The sequence below is a fragment of the Engraulis encrasicolus genome, chromosome 16 (genome assembly GCF_034702125.1).
Source record: "Engraulis encrasicolus isolate BLACKSEA-1 chromosome 16, IST_EnEncr_1.0, whole genome shotgun sequence".
NCBI lineage: Eukaryota > Metazoa > Chordata > Actinopteri > Clupeiformes > Engraulidae > Engraulis > Engraulis encrasicolus.
In genome coordinates, this window is record NC_085872.1 from 5,668,416 (window position 1) to 5,686,005 (window position 17,590).

At 43.6% G+C, this 17,590-nt stretch overlaps 1 protein-coding gene across 2 annotated transcripts in view; it reads right to left on the bottom strand.

The window, feature by feature from the left end:
- The window catches only part of tmem131l (transmembrane 131 like), a 46,426-nt gene that overhangs the window by 9,815 nt on the left and 19,021 nt on the right, over positions 1–17,590 (bottom strand). For both annotated transcript variants that reach the window (XM_063218374.1, XM_063218373.1), the window contains exons 5-21: positions 15,881–16,004; positions 15,376–15,492; positions 15,035–15,139; positions 12,369–12,446; positions 10,318–10,474; positions 8,695–8,750; positions 8,503–8,608; positions 8,297–8,390; positions 8,000–8,147; positions 6,877–7,047; positions 6,340–6,409; positions 6,099–6,222; positions 5,333–5,402; positions 4,974–5,083; positions 4,801–4,870; positions 4,508–4,638; positions 3,449–3,591 (exon numbers count right to left, since the gene is read on the bottom strand). In XM_063218374.1, coding sequence (XP_063074444.1) covers positions 3,449–3,591; positions 4,508–4,638; positions 4,801–4,870; positions 4,974–5,083; positions 5,333–5,402; positions 6,099–6,222; positions 6,340–6,409; positions 6,877–7,047; positions 8,000–8,147; positions 8,297–8,390; positions 8,503–8,608; positions 8,695–8,750; positions 10,318–10,474; positions 12,369–12,446; positions 15,035–15,139; positions 15,376–15,492; positions 15,881–16,004 — 1,874 coding nt within the window. The remainder of the gene's footprint in view (positions 1–3,448; positions 3,592–4,507; positions 4,639–4,800; positions 4,871–4,973; positions 5,084–5,332; positions 5,403–6,098; positions 6,223–6,339; positions 6,410–6,876; positions 7,048–7,999; positions 8,148–8,296; positions 8,391–8,502; positions 8,609–8,694; positions 8,751–10,317; positions 10,475–12,368; positions 12,447–15,034; positions 15,140–15,375; positions 15,493–15,880; positions 16,005–17,590) is intronic.

A 17,590-nucleotide genomic window follows, 5' to 3' on the forward strand; every position in this document is an offset into this window, starting at 1 on the left:
CTGGATTACAGATATGGAGGTTGGGGGTTCGAATCCCAGTCAAAGCCATGTTGATTTTCTAAATTATATCATATGCAGCGTTCCTTGGTCGACTTAAAATGCCATGTATATCATTTAGTATGGATGGCAAATGTGCTGAATTACAGATATTGAGGTTGGGGGTTCGAAACCCAGTCAAAGCCATGTTAATTTTCAAAATTATATCATATGCAGTGTTCCTTGGCCAACTTAAAATGCCATGTATGTCATTTAGTATGCATGGCAAATGTGCTGGATTACAGATATGGAGGTTGGGGGTTCGAATCCCAGTCAAAGCCATGTTGACTTTCAAAATTATATCATATGCAGTGTTCCTTGGCCAACTTAAAATGCCATGTATGTCATTTAGTATGAATGGCAAATGTGCTGAATTAGGGATATGGGGGTTGGAGGTTCGAACCCCAGTCGAAGCCATGTTGATTTTCAAAATGATATCATATGCAGTGTTCCTTAGCCAACTTCAAATATCATGTATTGTATGTCATTTAATATCAATGGCAAAGGGGTTGGATTACAGATATGGAGGTTGTGAGTTCTAATCCCGCTCGAAGCCATGTTGATTTTCAAAATTATATCATATGCAGTGTTCCTTAGCCAACTTAAAATGCCATGTATGTCATTTAGTATGCATGGCAAATGTGCTGGATTACAGATATGGAGGTTGGGGGTTCGAATCCCAGTCAAAGCCATGTTGATTTTCTAAATTATATCATATGCAGCGTTCCTTGGCAGACTTAAAATGCCATGTATATCATTTAGTATGCATGGCAAATGTGCTGGATTACAGATATGGAGGTTGGGGGTTCGAATCCCAGTCAAAGCCATGTTGATTTTCTAAATTATATCATATGCAGCGTTCCTTGGTCGACTTAAAATGCCATGTATATCATTTAGTATGGATGGCAAATGTGCTGAATTACAGATATTGAGGTTGGGGGTTCGAAACCCAGTCAAAGCCATGTTGATTTTCAAAATTATATCATATGCAGTGTTCCTTGGCCAACTTAAAATGCCATTGTATGTCATTTAGTATGCATGGCAAATGTGCTGGATTACAGATATGGAGGTTGGGGGTTCGAATCCCAGTCAAAGCCATGTTGATTTTCAAAATTATATCATATGCAGTGTTCCTTGGCCAACTTAAAATGCCATGTATGTCATTTAATATGAATGGCAAATGTGCTGAATTAGGGATATGGGGGTTGGAGGTTCGAACCCCAGTCGAAGCCATGTTGATTTTCAAAATGATATCATATGCAGTGTTCCTTAGCCAACTTCAAATATCATGTATTGTATGTCATTTAATATCAATGGCAAAGGGGTTGGATTACAGATATGGAGGTTGTGAGTTCTAATCCCGCTCGAAGCCATGTTGATTTTCAAAATTATATCATATGCAGTGTTCCTTAGCCAACTTAAAATACCATGTATGTCATTTAGTATATCCCCAAAACGCAGAGCTACAACACTTTCAAGATGGCTGAATCCAAGATGGCTGAATTGTTTGGCCCATAACTTCTGACTGGGTGGATGGAGTTTTTCCAAGATTTCTTTTAGCTTTGTTTTCTCAATAGTACTTTGTTTCATCTCTGCCCCAAAAGGCAAGCCCGCTTCCAGCATTTTCTGTGAGAATGCATTTCTAGTTATTATTATCGTTCTTGTGCAGGGCAGCAGTAAAATAGAAAATGGATCTCCTCCTAGGCCTTTCGAGATAGAGACACCGTTCAAACACTAAAACGACCGGCTCGGCTTGGAGATCGCGTATGGTTATAGGCTTCTCCGTGTCTCTTGTCGTTTTCCCGTTTTCGGCGATTTTGTTAAAGCCTGGGTCTCCATTGAAAACAGTGGTGGAACCTCCATGAACCAAGGTTCCGCCACTCTAGAGATTAGAGTGTAGGAGGCTTTTTTGGTCATAAAACATCAACACTTTCACCTAGAAGTTTAGTTGACGCGTTGTTAGCGAGCTCTATGGGATGTCTCCAAATTGTCAAAGTTTCATCTCCCAACTCCCAATACTTTTTAAATGGCAAGTTTGTAAAAAAAACAGTCCTGGGTCTATGGAGAATCCCATTCTTTCGAAAAGTGCATTTTTCAAGAGATCAGCGCATGTCCCACACGGAGGTCCATTTGTGCCTGAAAAATTTAACCTATAAACTTCATTCAAAGACTGTTAGAGAGATCACAAGCATGACTCCGATCTGTGAAAAGGACACGTGCCAACTCCTTTTAGTTTTTTTACTACGATGTTGTAAAGACAAAAAACTCATTCTCATTTTCTCCCCAGTTTAGAGCTCAATACTAACTGTCTTTCAGTCAATCACAACAGGTGCAGCCAATGAAGTGTTCCATTTCAACTGTCACTGTCTCAAGATTCTATTCTTAACGAGCAGGTGCGAGCAAGCATTCTAGAAGTCTATTGTTCAGCTCTGCAATGCAATGTAATATAGTCTTGCTGGACTATGCATGACAACTAGCTGCTTGGCTTAGTGGTAATGCATGCTGCTTTATTAGAGATATGGGGGTGGAGGGTTCGAATCCCACCCGAAGCCATGTTGATTTTCTAAATTATATCATATGCAGTGTTCCTTGGCTGACTTAAAATGCCATGTATATCATTTAGTATGGATGGCAAATGTGCTGAATTACAGATATTGAGGTTGGGGGTTCGAAACCCAGTCAAAGCCATGTTGATTTTCAAAATTATATCATATGCAGTGTTCCTTGGCCAACTTAAAATGCCATGTATGTCATTTAGTATGCATGGCAAATGTGCTGAATTACAGATATGAAGGTTGGGGGTTCGAATCCCAGTCAAAGCCATGTTGATTTTCAAAATGATATCATATGCAGTGTTCCTTGGCCAACTTAAAATGCCATGTATGTCATTTAGTATGAATGGCAAATGTGCTGAATTAGGGATATGGGGGTTGGAGGTTCGAACCCCAGTCGAAGCCATGTTGATTTTCAAAATGATATCATATGCAGTGTTCCTTAGCCAACTTCAAATATCATGTATTGTATGTCATTTAATATCAGTGGCAAAGGGGTTGGATTACAGATATGGAGGTTGTGAGTTCGAATCCCGCTCGAAGCCATGTTGATTTTCAAAATTATATCATATGCAGTGTTCCTTAGCCAACTTAAAATACCATCTATGTCATTTAGTATATCCCCAAAACGCAGAGCTACAACACTTTCAAGATGGCTGAATCCAAGATGGCTGAATTGTTTGGCCCATAACTTCTGACTGGGTGGATGGAGTTTTTCCAAGATTTCTTTTAGCTTTGTTTTCTCAATAGTACTTTGTTTCATCTCTGCCCCAAAAGGCAAGCCCGCTTCCAGCATTTTCTGTGAGAATGCATTTCTAGTTATTATTATAATCCCCAGTGGCCAGCAGGGGGCTCCTCACCATCTCTGCACTCCATAAGTGTGGACTGGGGGACGTTGAAGCGAAGGGAGGCTCCAGGCCCGGGCAGCTTCCCGCCGACACGGAGCAGCTCCTTGGCCCCAAGACCCTTCACCATCACCATGTCGAATATGGTCAAGTTGTTCCTATAAAACAACACATAGACATGCACACAAAACATTAACTACAGTATCAGCTACGCACAACACTAGTGTAACATGGCACTTGGTGCCACTCATCTTGAACGGCTCTGGCATGATATTGGGCTGATTTTCAATAGGTGCACTTTAAAATCCTCATATAATAATTTTCAATATATCACAAGAAACTGATAAGCTAAATGTTAAATGGGACGGGATGGGCAGCCTGGTCCTGACCATCCCATAATACTAATGTTTCATTTCGTATTCATGGTCTGGCATTTGTTTGCTCTGAAGCGATTGTAGGAAGCAGGAAGTTTGCACTCAGTTATGGTTTGAAATTATTGGACACCTCTCACCCAATCGCTGGCAGTTACTCAACAACAATATAGCGCAGACCAATGGCTCTGGCGCAGATGTGTACGTCATTGTCACGAGCGTCCTCCCCTTGTCGCCCCCACGTGGGGGGCGTATTCGATTATTGGTTGCGATCAAAATTCTACTGCTCCAGGCACTCCACAGAGAAGCACGGCCAGACTACAGTAGTGGAGCCAATCCTTTGGCGGAAGTACGTAGGATGACTCACGAGGCAAGGGATGGGCAGCGTTATGGCTCTTCTTCCATTCGTCTTTCTCAGCTGTGTCATGTGTTCAATGTGAATGGCTGAAGTGGCACGTCAGTAAAAATGACGGACAGAGTAATTCATTCAATCACATGCAAGGATTTTTGTATAAGGAGCCGCTTTCGAAAACATGTCGGTTGTGGGGGGGTTCCAAGATTGTATGTTGAAGAGGAAACATCATCACAGCTGGCGAGAGTCGGGTTAATGCCTTACTGGACCTAATGGAGGACCTCTCACAATGCCCACCCTGAGTGCTTCCCTATGTAACTGGGTGTAAGGAGGCCTAGAGTAGTGTGCTACCTGATGAGCAGCAGGGTGGTGACAGGCTTGTGTTCGGCAGGGGTGAAGACCACGGCCACAGTCTTGCTCTCCCACGGCTGCAGCTGCAGGTGGAGGCTTCCCTCTGCTCCCACCTGTACACCCTCATCACCCTGTTGGGAACAGCAACAACAACACTCAAAACTCACACAACTCACTTCATGCACCATAGCTCACATTGGCATGCATAAACGAGGGCAAGATTTTTTTTTAATCGAATGAAACAGAATAACATGATTATACATCCTCATCATGAGAATTAATCTTTCTCCTACCTTGGAGTCAGTGGGCACGAGACAGAATTCCGAAGTGCTGATGTTCACAGACAGTGGGCTAATGTTGAACCTGAAACAACATAATACAGTATGACCATAAGAGTAAGAGTTATTCCCGATCTCTACGTGTAATGCATTTCTGAATTCCTTGCTTTGGTGGAAACATTCCGTACCATTTAGTGAGGAGATCTAAGGCATCCAAGGGAGCAGGGTAAGAGGAAAGTGCTCTAATCTCCATGGAAACAACAGAGCCAGTGGGATTCTTCAATGTCAGGCTCTTCACCTGTGAGAGAGATCATTTGAAATGAGCAATATTTTATCAGATAATTACAAGACCATTCAGGTTAATTACATTTACATTACATTACATTGCATTTAACAGACGCTTTATAACCAACGTATAACCAAACCAAAGTAAAATCAGTAAAATACAGTGGGGGAAAAACAAATCCACATCATAGCATATGATTCTATTCGTCAATACACTAATGTACTAAAATACTTGAAGTAAAAGGTGAAAGTAGTTGCTTACTTTGCTCTCATTCACAGGTGTGGCCCCGAAGTCCAATGGGGCGCCTGCCTGCACCAGGAGCCTTGGCCACCTTTGGCACACAAAATAAAATGCACTTTAACATTGGGTTGGGTAGAAATAGTACAGCAAATATTGTGGGTATTTCTCAATGTGACGTGTCCTAGCCTTGCTAGTGTGAGTAACACCCAGTTTTCATGGATTCCGGGTCTACGCGGCTCGCCAAGTACTGTTCCAAAGTAAAGCATGCTTCAAATTCGTAGCATTTAAGGCTACACTTGCTGCATCCTTGCCGTGACAAAGTACTCAGGATCCTTCCCGCTCGCACTAGAGATTTTTATTACAGGTGTTTAAGCACAATATGTATGCATGTTTAAGCACAATATGTATGCTATGTTGTTGTTTCCAAGATGTGAATAGCTTAAAACAACTTAATACAACTTGGTCATTGTTTGTGCCCATTACATTTGTGTTGCGTTCCACAGCTTTTGGCAACGGACAATTTGTGCACTGCTACGAATTGTGTCTGTGTCTGTGTCTGTGTCTGTGTGTGTGTGTGTGTGTGTCTGTGTCTGTGTGTCTGTGTGTCTGTGTGTCTGTGTCTGTGTGTGTGTGTGTGTGTGTGTGTGTGTGTGTGTGTGTGTGTGTGTGTGTGTGTGTGTGTGTGTGTGTCTGTGTGTGTCTGTGTGTGTCTGTGTGTGTCTGTGTGTGTCTGTGTGTGTGTGTGTGTGTGTGTGTGTGTGTGTGTGTGTGTGTGTGTGTGTGTGACCTGCAGGGTAGCTGGTCCTTGTTATTCTGCCAGCGGGAGCAGACAGCGGAGGCCAAGGTGCTGTCCACTCTCCAGAGGGCTGAGGCCGACTGGGGCAGGAGGGTCTGCTTCCACTCAAGTTTGCCTATACGATTATGAAGAAACACATTTGTTGGTAGCACCCACATAGTAGCACCAGAAACCCAAACATAGGACACAAGTTGAAAAAGCTAGACTGATCACATGCTAATGCCATACTTACTTGCTTTCGATAACCTGAGAGGACAAGGGAGAGCACACTCAGCCCCCGTCTCAAACAGAACTTCACCCAACTGCAGAGAGAGAGAGAGTCAGAGTAAGAGACTTTTCTTACAATCAATTAGAATCAATTGAGGTGGATGTTTTAAGATAAGTGTAAAAAGACAGTGAGACAAGAAGTAAGGCAGCAATCACACTGGACGCGAATTTCTGCTTACAATCAGCATTGCGCGTCCATCTGATTTATCAATAGTCATCAGACCGAGCACGGATCCGCTGTAGGTTTGAATGCGGTGACCAGACAACGCAACGGCTGAGTTGTCACGCGCAACGTTGCCTAATCTATGGTGTTGTGTTATTTGAGTGTGTTGAACTTTTGAATCTGCAATCCGCCTTGTGCTGATATTCAACGCGGAATACGCTAAATTTCATTAACGAAAAAAAAAAAAATAATCTGCCTCCTACTAAAAAAAAAATCCGCATCCAGTGTGATCGCGGCCTTAAGGTGGAAGTTATAGAGAAAGAGAGAATATCCTTCTACCTGTGATGCAGTGGACAGGACATGCAGTGGCACGACGAAACTGACACCGGCCTTGGACTGCAGTGTGACCGTGACGATAAGGCTGAAGGGCCGCGTTCTGTTGAGGAGCTGAAGGGAGAGGAGCCTCCAGCAGCCGGCAGCCACCGTGATTGGCCGACTGAAGTTCACCACCTGAGCAGACACATACCACACCCTCTGCTCAAAACCCCCTCAATAAAACACAATGTAAAGATCCTTTCCCAAAAATTTGAATATCATGGAACCTATTGTTTATTTCCAATATTTACTTATTTTCACAAGATCCAATCCAAGATCCAGACAGAATTTTAAAAATTTGAATACTGTGACCATTTTCTTCAGAAAAAAAAGAAAGAAATTCACAGCATATTAAAAAATAAGGTACTTTCTAAACTATATGTCAATGCTTGATTAGGAATCTCTTTGCCTTAATCACTGCCATGATGTGCTATAGCATGGAGGTAAAAGGTAGTGGCATTGCATAGGAGTTATGGAAGCCCAGATATCCTTGATGCTTGCTGTCAGCACTTTCTTGTTTTTGCATCTGCTGACCCTCATTCCCCTCTTGATTATACTCCAGATTGCCATACCAGGTTTTCGTGCTTTGGTTGTGTGGACATCTAACTCACCAGACCTAAAACCTCATTGAGAATCAATAGGGCATTATCAAGAGGAATTTGATGGACAATTGACAAAAAAATAAGAGAAGAGCTGACAGTTTATCTTGGGTTCCATAACTCCCATGCCACAGATAGACCACAACTTTTAAGCATTAAACCAGGTTTTATAAAGTGAATGGCCATTGACTCCTTTTCAGTATTCTAATATTTTCCATTTTAATGTTTTTTTAATATTCTAAAATTATGGCTTTGTGTTTTTTTCTGAGCTCATGCCTAAAATATAAGTTTTAAAAAAATCTTGTAATAGCTCAACATGGGGGGAATGCATCTATAATTAGAAAAGTTCTACTTTTTGACGGACTTGTGGAAATAAATAAAGCCATGATCATTTCAATTTTTGAAATGGATCTGTAAAGTAAACATCTCAAACTTTGAAAAGGGCATAAGTAAAAACTTGTTAACATCATGAAACGTGTGGCAACTACCTTCAGCAGACCCCGAGCTTCCTGTGAGATGGAAATGTTTGTGATGGTGAGAGGAAAGCCAAACAGGTTGGTGAACCAGAGGTCAGCATGCCCAGTGCCTCTCAGCCGCTCCCTCAGCTGGAATAGCGCTACAAGGTCAATATCAGACCTTGTGGGAGAGACAGTCAGACAGAAAGAAAGGGAAATAGAGGGGAAAAAGGAGAGCACATTTAAGAATGGAAAAAATGTCCCAAAGAGTGAAAACTGTGACCTATAACCAGATGGACTTAGTCAGGAGTCAGTTATTTGAAGACTGACCTGTGTGTGTAAGGCAGGCCGCTAATGGAGGAGTTGCCCAAGAGCTGCAGGCTGATTTGGCTGGAGCACGTCTTGGTCTGAGGTGGAGAAGACCCTGAGACAAAGGATGACACACGAAAACTCAGATCGGTGGCGACATCGACATTTCTCTTCAGGATTGCTCAAAGTGTTAAAAGGCAGTGATCGAGGAGGACCCTTTGACTCACTTTTACAGGACAGCGAGGACACATGAGTGAAGTTTGCTGCAGAGGTTCTCAGTAGAATTTGGTTAATCTCCAGGGAATTTTCTACTTTTGGCATGAGCTGAATATCCTACAGAAAAAACACAGGCGAAGTATCTTCAGACATTTGTTCACACATTTGTTGTGGTTTTTCGGATTTAAAAAAAAATGGCCTACCTTCACAAACAGCTTTTTTGTTCCGGAATTCAACATGTAAATGTCTATTCTGGGAGCTGTTTAAAAAAAGAGGTAGAGAAAAAGAATTAAATTTAACATTGCTACACAGACAGCACAAGTGTCAGCATTGGAAAGCCATAGTGGCATTGCAGTCCTTTTAGCCATCCACAGATGGCAGCACTTGCTTCCTGAAGCGCCTTCCTCATACCAACGTGTCAGAACACGTAGCACTTTCTGACATCACAACATTTTTTAATGCTCCCTTGCCAAATCAGTGATCTATGAGGAGCCTCCACCCCCCTCAGCCATACAGGCAATACAGCAGAGCATATATAAACATGTCAGCCCTGCAGCCAGAACAGCAGTACAGAACACATACCCCATGCAACATTAACACATATTGCATCAGAAGACAACACTGATATATGCCCAAGTCAGGAAGTTGATCATGTCGAGGAAAACAGATCAAGCTCAAAAGTCATGGCCATCAGAGCAGTGATTCGTTCTTCTAACCCACTGGCACTTCAATATTTTCTCTGAGATGCACATTTTCCCGAGTCACACTTTTTTCTGTGTTTGCTGTGTACAGTAAGTAACTGGGATGACGTCATGGTTGCCGGGACTAGCCTAGTGCAGGTCGGTACTGCAGGCGGTGGCTCTGGACGGGGAGGCGTTTCACTGGAGGCCCAGCGACAGGGCTGAAGCTTGGCTTGTGGGGAATGCAGCATTGCAGTGGTCCCGTCTGGAGAAGTGCTGAGCTGTCAGCTAGTGCAGCACAGCCAAGATGCAGGTGAGTGCCTTCAGTGCATCTACACCAGTCTGCCCTGTTCAACTGGCTCCTCCAGTGGTTTAGGGAAAGCAGCAGAGCAAACAGCCATGGCTGAAGTCACACGAGAACAATACATTGTTCTCACGGCTTGTTTTTGTTTAATCGCCTCAACTATTCCTTCAAGCAAGATGCTTCCAAATGCAGCTATATAGGAATATTTCTATTTCTGAGCTCAGAAAGTGACTTTAGAACTACTCTACTCTCACGTTTTCAATGCAGATACACAACAAGTACAAGCACCAGGGATGGAGATGGAGATGGACATGTCAGCCACCAGCCGAATGGTAGCAAAATATATGTGAGTGACAGGTGAGTTTTGTACACAAAATAATTCAGTTTAGTTGCTTGCGAAACCTCAATGTTAAACTGACAGTGGATGTTTAAGATTCACAGTCATTTCCCTAGTTTCCCTAGTGTTGTACACATACACACACGCATTAACACACGCACACAGCAACAGATGGGGATTCGAATATTCAAAACATTAACACTGACTGGAAGTCTTTGTAAGCTAAGTAAACCGGTTTAATATTATCATTGGTCTACATCCATTAACTTTCTCAATAACAAATTGGACTTCGCAGATGTAATGAAATGACACTCCAGTGATACTCAAGAGAATAATCACATCTTGGTTTCCAGTGACGCATGAGGGGCAGGTTCCCTTAAGACCTCAGACATCTACTCATGCAAACAAGGCGACCATTATGTCTGCAGACGCACGGTGGGCGTGCGCTACCCCACTACACCCCTACAGACACAGTGTGTCCTCCTGGGCAGGTGCTAGGGAGTACCTGTTGTGCTGCTGGGACCTGGGAGGAGGAAGAGCACCATGAGGTTCTCGATGACGTAGGGCTTCAGCTTGTCCAGGTGGGCCTGCTGCTCCCCTCGCTCAGTCAGGCTGATCTGCACCGAGAAGCGCTCCGCCTCTTCCGTCGCCAAGCACGAGCCCTAAAAACAGACAGGGTGACTGTCAGAGTCGTTATCTGCTTAGGCAGAAGGCAGTACCCACAAGCTGTACGGTTGCTTTACACCAGGCTCACTCAAAACAACCTAATGTTAAGAAACAACCTGGGGTTTTCGAGATGAGCATGTCTGCAAAATGAATATGTGTAAACAGACGTGTGGGTGTAATTATTACACTAACTAATGAAAAAACAGATGCGCAACATATTGATTGGCAGGAGCCAGACAGCCCAGAGGAAGCCTAGGTGACCTCATGCAGCCAGCTCATTCAAATGCCAGTGGGTGCACTCTCAGCCTTCACTATCCGTCACTGACACCCGCTCCAAAATTGATGGATTACCCATGACAGTGCAAAGCCAGCTGCCACCTTTGCTTGCACAGAGACTAAAGTGTGACTTCAAGTCAAAGTGTTGACGCAGCACCAAATCTGCCTGTGCAATTACCCAAGAGCCAGGATGACACTACAGGATTATCTTTGCCCACACAGGGCACTTCCTGGCCTCGTGAGCAATAGTTGTGAAGGACTTGAGAAACTAGTCCACTGTAATACCCAAGAGATCCACGACACTTTGAGGATCAGCTGTAAAGGGTGGTTTATGCCTCGAGATCAGCGTCACTGCATCATGATGCAGTGAGCCGCGCAGTTAACGTAGTGAAGCCCCCCCCATCACGCAGGTACTCTGGGGCACCTCCCCAAAATTGTGTCTCGACGCAGGGAGCGACGGCGTGAAAGGGCGAAAATAGGTCTCTGATTGGTCCTCTCGACCAGCCTGCTCTGTCCTCGAGTCGAGAACAAGCGCTACTTCCTTGTTCTAACCTTCGTCGGTCTATGGACTGTGAGCTCTTCATTAAATAAGTTGCCCGTGCTTTGTTGTTTGATTTATTTACACGAACCAAAGACAACACATGCGCTTGCAAGTTACGACGCTGAAGTTATTTGGACAGTTGAACAGTGGTTCCGAGGTCGAGGAAACATTCCGCTTCGTCCTCGACAAATGAGCCACTTCTTTGTTCCAAACTACTACTGTGGCTGCCAGTGCGATCAAACATGCACGTGATATAAAGATTTAATGTTTCATTTTCATTCTCGTCGAGTCTGTGATGCTAAAAAACAACCGACACGTCTAGTTTACTCTTTGTATTGAAGGCAGTTTCAGCGTGGAATGACATCGCGCAGACCGTGCTTCAAAACAGGGCATAAACAAGAATTAACTGCATCATGGCTGCGTCAAGCTCACTCTGTGGCACAAGTAGGAAGCATAACTGAGCCTTAAGTCTCATGTGCAACAATGAAATAAGCTTATTTTACACCTCTCCTTGAGTTAAATGATTGGGTTTTACCTTTCTCCTGTACTTCCTGCCGTTCTCTCAGTACGACAGTACAAAGTTTACCTCCAAGCTAGCAGTTAACATTGAGTTCTATGAGACCAGCTGGCGGCTAGCTGGTCTCATAGGACTCAATGTTAACTGCTAACTTGGAGGCAAAATTTGTACTGCCATACCCAGAAAACGGTTGAAAGTACAGAAGAAAGGTAAAACCCAATCATTTAACTCAGGGGAACATGTAAAATAAGCTTATTTCCATAAATGGGACAGGATCACTTTAAGAAAGTGGAAATTCCAATCCTCCAGTAATTCTACTACATAACCCTTTTGGGGAAGACCAGGGAAAATCAGAAGCTAATGTGATCATGCTGTGGGGTTTTACGACACTTTAAGGAACTGCCAACTTCATGTCATATTGCAAAATACGGTTCCACATTGCAAAACATCCATAATTCAATTATTTTGACATCAGTTTCAGACAACTTAAATTGTTAATGACCTTGATCATGTGAAAATAGATTCAAAATACATGAACACATTACTCAAACTATACCTGAGGATGGCTGTACACATGTTTGGGTAAACTACAATCTATGAGAAGTCCCAGTATGGTAATATTTGATGCATCTTCCTGTGGGAAAAAAAGAACAAAACACATGTGACATAAAGAGATGACATTTGACAAACAGGCAGTGGAGTTGAAAAGTAAAACGTGGTCTGCAGGCAAACATCTCAGAGTGTGAGAGTACGAGTGTGAGTGCGAGTGCGTGTATGTGTGTGCCGTGCACAGACGAGTGTGTGTATGTGAGTGAGTGAGTGAGTGAGTGTGTGGGAGTGGGGGGGGGGGGGGGGGGGGGGGGGGGGGGGGGGGGGGGGGGGGGGGGGGGGGGGGGGCCCCGGTGGGGGGGGGGGGGGGGGGGGGGGGGGGGGGGGGTGGGGGGGGGAGTGAGTGAGTGTGTGGGAGTGAGTGAGTGTGAGAGAGTGCTAGTACAAACTACAAAGACTTTTTGAGCACACCTAATTTGAATATTCTCTGAAGAGGAAACCATGTAACCAAAAGTAGAACTGGAATGAAACTGACAGTTGTCTTAGCTGACACACAGAGCAGGCCTCCATCATGAGATCACCGGCTCGATTCTAATGACCACAAAACAGTCACCATGGACCTTCCATCTAGGATGTGCTACCCTTTCTCAGAATTTCATTTCAAGAGCTGGTTAAGCCTTTGGAAAGACAATCAAGCATGTGTTCATCATACCGATCGCCACATGAGAGTCTATGAGACCAATATAGCCACTTCCCAAATTATCAGCAATCAGCTTCCACCACTTCCACAAGAATCAGCAATACTGGTGATCATGTCCTATGTACACCTGAGGTCTAGTAATACATGGGCATTGGGTTTATGAGCTCTCAGAGCTGGAATGTGTGCAACAGCCAGTGAATATAATGTAAGGAATCAGAATCACCAAATCAATTCATGATTAATTACACTAATTAGCAGAGTGAGTACGGTCACAGTTGCGACTACGTACTGTAAACCACAGGAGGAGGCTGGAAATCCTTCCCTTCCCTTCTTTGGGGATTTGAGATATGTGGCAAATATTTACACTAAGTTTCACCTGTGCACTTGCCATAGCACTAACATAGATATGTGGCTGTGTGAATGCTTTCACCTTGGTACAGTCGGAGTACTCAAGCTGTGACATTTCCATTGCAGTCGAGTCTTTTGAACAGCGCAAAAGCTCAACTTGAATGGAGCTTGGGTGATCTCTATAGTTAAACCTAATATACTCACAAACTCAAGCCCAACCACAAAGCAACAGAATGTAGACACTACTGCATTTGAAACAAACTTTGCAGTATTAGTCAACTCATGTTAAGTAAATATTGACAGCATCTGCAATGCATCTGAACCAAATTATCCTCTCCCTCTCTGAAGATGAGCAAATGTGTCCTGACTTGGCATGGACATGGCCTTACTCAGGAGTCTAAATTAACTTTTGGGGGGACAGGACAGTGAAGGAAATGACAGGAAGCGAGTGGGGACAGAGAGACGGGGAAGGGTCGGCAAATGACCCGGGCCGGGAATCGAACCTGCGTCGGCCGCATAGCAGACCGAGTGCCCTACCATTAAGTATTTTTTTTTCATCACCTGCCAAAATAGCTAGTAGACGTTAATCCTACTAGCCAAACACATATTACCTAATGGGTAACCAAGTGGCTAGTAAATTGAGCTTTGCTACCAGTCAAACTGAATTTTCACCAGCATTTAGCTGGTTGGCTGGTGTTCAATATAGGGCCCTGGCCTTTCTGTAACAGCGCTGTAGTCCCCTAGACATTAGAAGGGTACATTCTGTTCTGTAGAAGATGAGGCAAGCAACACGATATACAGCTCTGAAGCATTGCTTCAAACATCTGACATTTACCAACTGCCACTCACTTCCTGTTGGGGAAGTGCCTTGCCACCTAGCCACAATTATACATTCTTGTGCATGTTCTTGTGCTCGTTTTGTGCATGTTCTTGTGCATGTTCTTGTGTGCGTGCATGCAGTATATGCATGATTGTGTGTGCAACATGTGTGCCATGACCATGACAACGCGTGATGCTATTTTTTTACTGGCAGTGTCAAAGCGTAACTATAGGTGTTAAAACCTCATTTCCTCTTTCCCTTATATCATATCAGTCACTGAGTGTGGGCTTGTGTGTCTGCAAATCTATAGGCATGTGTCTGTGTGAATGCAAGTGTGCATGTGTATCAGTATGTGCAAGTGTAGATTTGCAAGTATGTGTTGGTGCATGTGTGAGTGTGTGCGTCTGTGCATGTATGAAAGATGTGCGTGGGCCTGTAACTGTGCATGTGAACCGGAGATGGTGGTATGTGTCAATGCCCTAGGCTGTTAATGTGTGAATACAAGTGTGTGCGTTGCATAGAAGAAACGCTTCTCTCCCTCTTCCTTTACCACTTTGGAACAAGAGTAGCAGATGGAAGGTGGGGGATGTCTGTGACTGCTTCTGTTCAGACATTGGATTCAAGCGTGCCACCACACACACACACAATTTACATAAAATACACATGGCTACACATTTGAAATATGCACACGCAAACAAGCGTACCCTGTAGTACTAGCGAGCATATTCACACAATAAGGAGCCATTGCATATCAGGCATGCATACACAGAATATCCCATGAGTACAAATGATAGCTCAGCCTTACCTGAGTTTGTGTAAGCTTAATGCTTTTTATGTGAGGAGAAATCAACACACTGTCTTTTAGGTGTTCATCTTGCTTTGAGCTCCATCGGACACCAACACCAAACACCTGCAGCATAATGTTGGAACATAGTCAGTCACCATCATATTTCAGTTTGGAATTTTGGAATTGGACTTAAAAAAATGTGTCATTTCTGGTGTAAAAAAGTTATTTTCAAAAAAGAATGCAGAAATGTGATGCAGGAGTTAATTCATCTGGAAGTTGCGGCCTCAGCAAGACCATGAGCATGCTACCACAATGCAATACTGTCCATTATCATATCTAAAAAACATAATGAGGTATACCTGATATGATAATACACCATGTGACGATGTATTTATAAATAAAAAATTCTCTACGTTTCCTTCTTCAGTTGGAAGGAAAATGAGTTTAAATGAAGTCTTCCCTCGGGGTGGAATCACCTGACATAAAACAGACATAAAAAAGCACATGCCATTCAAAAATCTATAATTCAACAACAATCTGTAATTTCCATCAATTCTATGATGCGAAAGTAAAGAGATCAGTAGGATGTCATTTGGTACATCCTGTTTTGGGCAGTCAATAGTTGTGAGAAGACTATATTTGGGAGGTGCTTCAATTTAAAGAGACATGCACATTGTTTTAAAAAAGAAAAACTATTGCTGATGTCAGGGATATGATATTATAGGAGGGGAAGAAGAGAGTGAAAATGAAAGGAGGGAGAGAGAGAGAGAGAGAGAGAGAGAGAGAGAGAGAAGCAGAGAGGAGAGAGGAGAAGAAACGGAAGAGCACTACAGCTGAGACACCAAGGGGTGGCTGCATACTTACCCTTCGATGGAATGAAGGCATGTGAACATGTCTACTAGATGTAAATATTGACAACAGAGTCACTGGGAGCTCTGGGCTGGGGTTGTGTATGTATACAGTTTCAGCTCTTGGCAGCCCCAGCGGCCTACAGAAATACATATGAAAGGTAGTTCACAGTCAGAGGAGCATCGTGCGTTGTGGGCATAGACCAGAAAATCTACCCAAAAAGCAACCCAGCATAGTGCCAGATTCCATTGCTTAAAGAAGCCTAACTGACACGTGGACACCACATTGGCACGGGAATGTAAATGTGACACCTCAGCAAGCAAAGAGCCGAATGCTCATCACAATTGAATCATTCAGACTGGCTTATATATTGAAACAGGTATTAGGAGCAACAAGCTTTAGTGGGGAGACCACACTGCGCATAACCTGCTCACTTTGTAAAACTCCCACTCGAAATAGCTCGGCAGCAGCAGCAGCTTGCATAAAGAGAGTGAGTGGGCTTTCAGATCTGAGACCATGGACTAGAACATGAAAGGAAACAAATGTCATGCTGCAAACTGAGGCCACAGTACAACAAAGCACAGGGTGCTAAAAAAAGCCGACCGATGACATTTGGGTCGGGGTGCACCATTTGCAGTTTGGTCCTTCACTTTTTGCTATTGTGGAGGTCAAAGGAAGTCATCAAAGTCAAAGAGGTGTTTGGAAGTCTATGAATGGCTCACACAGTGCAGATCAAAATGTAATCAATCTATTCTGCACAGTCCAGAACCACAGCTGATTGGTCTTGAGACTGCAGGGCGAACATATCAGCGCTCAAGTAAAATCATGTGGGATTTTGCTTAGGCCACCCAGGCAACCCCTTGTACACGTTTGACAGGTAAAAGCACAAGCCCTGAGTCGTTGATGAACAAAAAAGTAGAATTTTGTCTGCTATAAAGGGATATCTCTGCCCAGGAAAGGTTTATGGCCAAACACCCATCTCCTTCTCCAGTTCCACTAACGACTGGCAAACAGGCAGGAGCATGTGGCTGAGAGGACAAATGAACTGATGTAATTAGTAGATAAGGTAAATAAAGGCCTGTTTGTTCTCTGTGCTGGCTCAGGGTGGAGGGGGCTTGCACACACATACATATACACACAGTCATATCTGTGGTGAGCGCAAAACAGGGCTGTGCAGTCTGAGATGACAGATTTACAGCTTCAGTTGGGGGCTCAGAGAGACAAAACAGGCCTCTGCACAGGCTTCCCCCGGCGCTCCTTTGGGCAATTCCTTTAAGGGTTAGTCCAGATACCACCAGCCTGGTGCTGTATGTGCGAGCTCAGCTGGCAATAATCTGAATGATGTGTATAGTCTGGATTGTTAAAGCTACAGTTCCTGTTCACAGAATGCTATTTTAGGCCAAGCAGCAGTTGGGGGAAAGTAGCTGCTGTGACATTAGCCATCAGTGGTCAATTAACAAATACAGTAGATTTGTCCTAATTCATCTTCCCAAATGGTACAAAACTGACCCCACACAATATGTCAGAGGTTTAGAAAACCACCTGCCTGTAGACTAATGGCCAATGTTGACACTACAGGAGGAAAAAGACAATAACAAATATTTTGTCATCTCCGGAAAGTTATTGCATCATACAGTTCATAAACAAAGCAGCAGTACTACTCTGGGGAATGAAGCATTCAAAATAAAACCACTGGGAGTTCAACTGACATGCCCTTTCCCGTAT